The sequence below is a fragment of the Haliaeetus leucocephalus genome, unplaced genomic scaffold, assembly GCF_000737465.1.
Source record: "Haliaeetus leucocephalus isolate CR32 unplaced genomic scaffold, Haliaeetus_leucocephalus-4.0 Scaffold458, whole genome shotgun sequence".
In the NCBI taxonomy this organism is placed as follows: Eukaryota; Metazoa; Chordata; class Aves; order Accipitriformes; family Accipitridae; genus Haliaeetus; species Haliaeetus leucocephalus.
In genome coordinates this window covers 5,101-5,435 of record NW_010972894.1, presented here as the reverse complement: position 1 = coordinate 5,435, position 335 = coordinate 5,101, and the positions used below count along the sequence as shown (strand labels likewise).

Below are 335 nucleotides of genomic sequence, written 5' to 3'. Positions count from 1 at the left end.
TGTCCCCCCCTGACCCCGCTGTGTCCCCCCCCCCGCTGTCCCCAGGAGGAGGAGGACGTGCAGCACGAGGAGGAGATCCTGCGCAACCCCTTCTCGGTGCGGTGCTGGCTGCGCTACGCCCAGGCCCGGCAGAAGGGGCCGCGCCACCGCCTCAACCTCCTCTTCGAGCGCGCCCTCAGGGAGCTGCCCGGCAGGTGGGGGGGACACCCACAGGGGGACCTCGGGGACATGTTGGAGTGGGAGGACGGGGACATCCTGGGTGTTCTGACTGGGGACAGGGAGCTGTGGTAGCACTTCAGTGGGGGGAAAGGGACTTGGGGGCACTTCAGGGGGTG

At 69.9% G+C, this 335-nt stretch overlaps 1 protein-coding gene across 1 annotated transcript in view; it reads left to right on the top strand.

Annotated features, from left to right (window-relative positions):
- Positions 1-335, top strand: part of XAB2 (XPA binding protein 2) — a gene marked incomplete at its 3' end in the record, with an annotated part of 9,106 nt that overhangs the window by 3,742 nt on the left and 5,029 nt on the right. Inside the window, exon 3 of the mRNA XM_010575241.1 lies at positions 46-261. Coding sequence (XP_010573543.1) covers positions 46-261 — 216 coding nt within the window. The remainder of the gene's footprint in view (positions 1-45; positions 262-335) is intronic.